General features: G+C 47.4%; 1 protein-coding gene across 1 annotated transcript in view; it reads left to right on the top strand.

The window, feature by feature from the left end:
- The window catches only part of LOC124029304 (coronin-2A-like), a 17,752-nt gene extending 13,704 nt beyond the window's left edge, over positions 1 to 4,048 (top strand). Inside the window, exons 5-10 of the mRNA XM_046341069.1 lie at positions 397 to 513; positions 669 to 773; positions 1,895 to 1,991; positions 2,703 to 2,815; positions 3,725 to 3,818; positions 3,972 to 4,048. Of these exons, the coding sequence (XP_046197025.1) occupies positions 397 to 513; positions 669 to 773; positions 1,895 to 1,991; positions 2,703 to 2,815; positions 3,725 to 3,818; positions 3,972 to 4,048 (603 nt within the window). The remainder of the gene's footprint in view (positions 1 to 396; positions 514 to 668; positions 774 to 1,894; positions 1,992 to 2,702; positions 2,816 to 3,724; positions 3,819 to 3,971) is intronic.
- Positions 4,049 to 4,336: the final 288 nt, after the last annotated feature.

Below are 4,336 nucleotides of genomic sequence, written 5' to 3'. Positions count from 1 at the left end.
AATTTACCAACGTTCCTGTAATTTACCAACGTTACGGTAATTTTCTGAAAATCTGGTAATTCACTTGTAAATTTGGAAATCTATGAAAAAGTTGTTGATTTATAGTAAAATATTTTGTGTTGAAAATGAATACTATATTTTTCCATATTCTCTATGTGTCCGTTGACTGTCTAGTAGACAGATATAGAGATGATTCAGGAGAACATGACCAGATAATTACTCATACATCTAATCAAGGATTATAGAGTTAAAGAGGGTCCAGTCTTTAACATTATTACTCGTGTGTCGTGTGTGTGTCGTGTGTGTGTCGTGTGTGTGTCGTGTGTGTGTCTGTGTGTGTGTGTGTGTGTGTGTGTGTGTGTCGTGTGTGTGTGTGTGTGTGTTGTGTGTGTGTAGGTGTCCAGCAGTAAACTCCACAGGGCCAATAAGGTGGTGTTTATAGGAGACCAGAACATGCTGTTTTCTACTGGCAGCTCACCATGGAACCAAAGACAGATCACATTATGGGATCCGGTGAGAGAGAGAGACAGACAGACAGACAGACAGACAGACAGACAGACAGACAGACAGACAGACAGACAGACAGACAGACAGACAGACAGACAGACAGACAGACAGACAGACAGACACACACACACACCATTCAATGTTTTATCTCTGACATGTAGGATGATCTGTCAGAGCCGCTGTCGGAGGAGGAGGTGGATGGAGGTGCAGGAGTCCTCTTCCCATTCTACGACCCTGATACACACCTCCTCTACCTGGCTGGCAAGGTAATCAATAGTGATCAATCACTCTGTCATGACCCTGATACACACATCCTCTACCTGGCTGGCAAGGTAATCAATACTGATCAATCACTCTGTCTAGACCCTGATACACACCTCCTCTACCTGGCTGGCAAGGTAATCAATACTGATCAATCACTCTGTCTAGACCCTGATACACACATCCTCTACCTGGCTGGCAAGGTAATCAATACTGATCAATCACTCTGTCAGGACCCTGATATACACATCTTCTACCTGGCAAGGTAATCAATACTGATCAATCACACTGTCATGACCCTGATATACACATCCTCTACCTGGCAAGGTAATCAATACTTTACAGTGCCTTGCGAAATTATTCGGCCCCCTTGAACTTTGCGACCTTTTGCCACATTTCAGGCTTCAAACATAAAGATATAAAACTGTATTTTTTTGTGAAGAATCAACAACAAGTGGGACACAATCATGAGGTGGAACGACATTTATTGGATATTTCAAACTTTTTTAACAAATCAAAAACTGAAAGATTGGGCATGCAAAATTATTCAGCCCCCTTAAGTTAACACCATGTAGCACCACAACTGTGTGTGTGTGTGTGTGTGTGTGTGTGTGTGTGTGTGTGTGTGTGTGTGTGTGTGTGTGTGTGTGTGTGTGTGTGTGTTCCAGGGTGATGGTAACATTAGGTCTGTGTGTGTGTGTGTGTGTGTGTGTGTGTGTGTGTGTGTGTGTGTGTGTGTGTGTGTGTGTGTGTGTGTGTGTGTGTGTGTGTGTGTGTGTGTGTGTGTTCCAGGGTGATGGTAACATTAGGTCTGTGTGTGTGTGTGTGTGTGTGTGTGTGTGTGTGTGTGTGTGTGTGTGTGTGTGTGTGTGTGTGTGTGTGTGTGTGTTCCAGGGTGATGGTAACATTAGGTCTGTGTGTGTGTGTGTGTGTGTGTGTGTGTGTGTGTGTGTGTGTGTGTGTGTGTGTGTGTGTGTGTGTGTGTGTGTGTGTGTGTGTGTGTGTGTGTGTGTGTGTGTGTGTTCCAGGGTGATGGTAACATTAGGTCTGTGTGTGTGTGTGTGTGTGTGTGTGTGTGTGTGTGTGTGTGTGTGTGTGTGTGTGTGTGTGTGTGTGTGTGTTCCAGGGTGATGGTAACATCCGGTATTATGAGATCAGTTCTGAGAAGCCCTACGTTCAGTTCCTCACTGAGTATTACTCCCTACTGCCTCAGAAAGGATTGGGTAAGAACACACACACACACACACACACACACACACACACACACACACACACACACACACACACACACACACACACACACACACACACACACACACACACACACACACACACACACAAACAGACACACACACACACACAATACTGCCTCAAAGGTTTGGGGAAGCACACACACACACAAACAGACACACACACATAATACTGCCTCAAAGGTTTGGGGAAACACACACACACAAGCAACACACACACACACACACACACACACACACACACACACACACACACACACACACACACACACACACACACACACACTACATGGACTGTGTCAAGGCTGTGTATGGACTTTATAAACAGATATGTTTAGTTGTTAATGGGCTTCTGTCCATTCATCCGTAGTCAAGATGGAGAGTTTGACTGTTTCTGCTTCATTCTATGGATACATTATACCTAATAACATGGAGAGTTTGACTGTTTCTGCTTCATTCTATGGATACATTATACCTAATAACATGGAGAGTTTGACTGTTTCTGCTTCATTCTATGGATACATTATACCTAATAACATGGAGAGTTTGACTGTTTCTGCTTCATTCTATGGATACATTATACCTAATAACCCATTCAATGTTCCGTGATTCAGATCATAAATATACTGACATAGGGAACACCCTTGTGTTCACCTCTGACCTTGTGAACTCTGACCTCTCCAGGGGTCATGCCTAAGCGCGGTCTGGACGTGAGTTCCTGTGAGGTGTTCCGGTTCTACCGCTTGGTGACTGTTAAGGACCTGGTCGAACCGCTCTCCATGATCGTCCCTCGCAGGGTAGAATTACACACCACTCTTCGTGGACACCGGTTCTACCGTCTAAGTGACAATTAAGGACATATCTTTAATGTATTTCAGTGTAGAGGACTTAATGCAACTGTAACATCGACGCTTTGGCAATATTTACTCAATGTTTGTCATGCCAATAAATCAATTAGAGTTTTCAGAGAAAGAGAGCGAGGTAGAGGAGATGAAGAGAGAGAGAGAGGGAAGGGGAGAGAGGAAGAGAGAGGGAGAAAGCGAGGTAGAGGAGATAAAGAGAGAGAGAGAGAGAGAGAGAGAGAGAGAGAGAGAGGAAGGGAGAGAGAGAGAGGGGAAAGCGAGGTAGAGGAGATGAAGAGAGAGAGAGAGGGAAGGGAGAGAAAGAGAGAGGGGGAAAGCGAGCGAGGTAGAGGAGATGAAGAGAGAGAGAGAGAGCGGGAAGGGGAGAGGAAGAGAGAGGGAGAAAGCGAGGTAGAGGAGATAAAGAGAGAGAGAGAGGGAAGGGGGAGAGAGGAAGAGAGAGGGGGAAAGCGAGGTAGAGGAGATAAGAGAGAGAGAGAGAGAGCAGGAAGGGGAGAGAGAAAGAGAGAGGGAGAAAGCGAGCGAGGTAGAGGAGATGAAGAGAGGGAGAGAGAGGGAAGGGGAGAGGAAGAGAGAGGGAGAAAGCGAGGTAGAGGAGAGAGAGAGGGAAGGGGAGAGAGGAAGAGAGAGGGAGAAAGTGAGGTAGAGGAGATAAAGAGAGAGAGAGCGGGAAGGGAAGAGAGAAAGAGAGAGGGAGAAAGCGAGCGAGGTAGAGGAGATGAAGAGAGAGAGAGAGAGCGGGAAGGGGAAAGAGGAAGAGAGCGAGGCAGAGAAGGAGATGAAGAGAGACAGCGGGAAGGGGAGAGAGAGAGTTCACGCAACTGTTTTATGTCCTCTCTCCAGTCCCCAAAGACCTTCCAGGATGACATCTTCCCCATGACAGCAGGCAACGAGGCGGCCCTGACGGCTCAACAGTGGCTCTCGGGGATCAATAGAGGTCAGTGTAACTGGGAGCCAAGATGGGAGACTATGGCTCGCAGTTGCATAGAAAGGCCTGTATAATAGGGAAACTGGCAAACCGGTTTGGACTCAATAGAGGGAAAAGGGTGCCATTTGGGACGCAGATTAAACCATTGTTCCACCCCGACAGGCCCGGTGCTGATGTGTCTGAAACCTGGCAGTAAGATAGCCAACCCCTACCCTGAGACCCTACCCAGGAGGGGCTGAGCAACTTCCAGAGTGGGGGACCAGGAGAGACAGGGTCCACGGAGCAGACCTTCCTCCAGGAGCAGCTGGCCTACCAGGACGCCAAGTACCCTAGGGAAGTGGCTGATCTGTCGGGCTGGCAGCCAGACGAGACCCAGGCTCCGGGTTGGGCCTACACTCCCCACTGTTGTGAGCCCTCAGAGTGCCCTCCTCCCAGGACAGAGAGTGAGGTGCGTGGGATAGGCTGTCATAGGCTACACATGAAGGCCTACCTCCAGATGTGTAGCCTATAGCCTGTTTTGTCTTTAG

This window comes from Oncorhynchus gorbuscha, unplaced genomic scaffold (assembly GCF_021184085.1).
Source record: "Oncorhynchus gorbuscha isolate QuinsamMale2020 ecotype Even-year unplaced genomic scaffold, OgorEven_v1.0 Un_scaffold_6044, whole genome shotgun sequence".
Lineage (NCBI taxonomy): Eukaryota > Metazoa > Chordata > Actinopteri > Salmoniformes > Salmonidae > Oncorhynchus > Oncorhynchus gorbuscha.
Note: the sequence above shows the minus strand (reverse complement) of the source record. Positions and strands in the feature narration are given on the sequence as shown.